Consider the following 1,642-nt stretch of genomic DNA (forward strand, 5'->3'; position numbering starts at 1 on the left):
GTGGTAGTGATGAACGATGCTGATAACAGAAACTCTTTCCCACTTCTGTTGCCCACTCAGAGCCAACAATGACTAAACATTCTCAAGAAGAAGAGAGAACAAAAAACAAAGAGGGTCTGAGATTAATAAAATGTGAAGTTTAACAGCAAAAAGACAGAAGGAACAGTGATGAACTTAATTCGAATTTCAAGCAAGCAAAAGTATTTCAAACCAACTTCTCCACTGCGGGACCAAAGTTTCTTATGAATTTACCAAATCATTGATTTTTACAATAAAGTACCAAACATATTAAGAAGGTGGTGTTTGGTCGGACGTCAGGTCATCACCTTATTTAGAAATGTTGCTGTTGATGTGTTGTTGAGTTGAGGGAGGGGTCTTGATGTGAAGAAGCCCTTATAAGCAGGTCCACTTCCCCAGGACTCCAGGTTCAGGCTGGGACAGAAGAAGAAGATCCTCTGTGTCTAGGTTTGAATGAATGACTTTAGTCATGTGATCAGATGAGAACTGTTCTGACTTTAAATGTCCGTCTCTGTATCCAGTGGAAACCATGGTCTCCATCATGGGAATGCTGGCCGTGTGTGTGCTGGTCTGTGCTGTGATGGTTCAGATCAAAGCTGCTGGTAAGTGAGGATTTCTTTCTTTAATCAGGGAATCGAACACACGGACTGACTGCTCTCTGCTCCACAGCTGTCCAGGATGCTGATTTGAAGAAGTCTGAAGGTTAGTAGGTTTTTATTTTAGCCTTTCACAACAACTTTGGTTGCTTACTTTAGGCTACTAATAAAGCAGAATCCAGACTGGGGCGGATACAGACAATCTTAAAGTATCTGAAAGTATTAGAAATCATAATTAATTATCTGATTGCTAAAAACAGAGTATGTTATTTTCTGTATTATTCCGACCCACATCTGTCAACATCTGCAAAGACCATATTGTAGCCATTTTGAAAAGTCCTAATAGACAAAAACAGTTTGTACTAGAAAACACTCAAAAAGATGCACGCCTGGTTCAGAAAATCTTCCTAAAGTAATCGTAGTGTTTACTACTATTATGTTTTTTTGTTTTTCTTTCCTACTGTTTCTTTTCTCAGGGAGATTACTAATTTTTACGGGAATATTTAGAAAATGTAATGCTGGAATTGTTGGCTATCATGACATTTTGATATAACCATTTTAGGAGTGTGGGCGTGGTTAACAAATATTTTAAAAAGTGTTGATTCTCCTTAAAATTCTATAGACATGTTCGTCACCACAATACGACCAAAAGCAGAAACTCCCTCATTTTGAAAAAAAACATTTCGTGAATTTTTCCTGTGCAGCTCTGGCTAAAGGTGGAGTGGGTGGAGTGGGTGGAGTCAGTGAGGCAAGGTTTGACTGGTGGAAATGTTTTATAAACACCACAATAGCGCCACCATGGTGAATGTAATGTCAGCGCTGCACAATTAGCATATTTATTTATTGTTTTCTGATAAAAATGATGATGCACAATGGAATGCGAACACTTTTAGCAACATTAGCATAGTTAGCATTTTTGGTTTGGTGATATTTGGTTGCTCCTTGCGAGCGAGCTGCTAGATATTAACCTGACCATAACCCTAACTTTTACCCCAGGTTTGTGTCAGATTGAATACATTTTGCCCATG

General features: G+C 38.6%; 1 protein-coding gene across 1 annotated transcript in view; it reads left to right on the plus strand.

The window, feature by feature from the left end:
* Positions 1-360: 360 nt before the first annotated feature.
* LOC112156284 (type-2 ice-structuring protein) overlaps positions 361-1,642 on the plus strand; it is a gene marked incomplete in the record, with an annotated part of 3,157 nt that continues 1,875 nt past the window's right edge. The window contains 3 exon segments of the mRNA XM_036216879.1: positions 361-465; positions 540-620; positions 688-704. Coding sequence (XP_036072772.1) covers positions 548-620; positions 688-704 — 90 coding nt within the window.

The sequence above is a fragment of the Oryzias melastigma genome, linkage group LG18 (assembly GCF_002922805.2).
Source record: "Oryzias melastigma strain HK-1 linkage group LG18, ASM292280v2, whole genome shotgun sequence".
Taxonomy (NCBI): domain Eukaryota; kingdom Metazoa; phylum Chordata; class Actinopteri; order Beloniformes; family Adrianichthyidae; genus Oryzias; species Oryzias melastigma.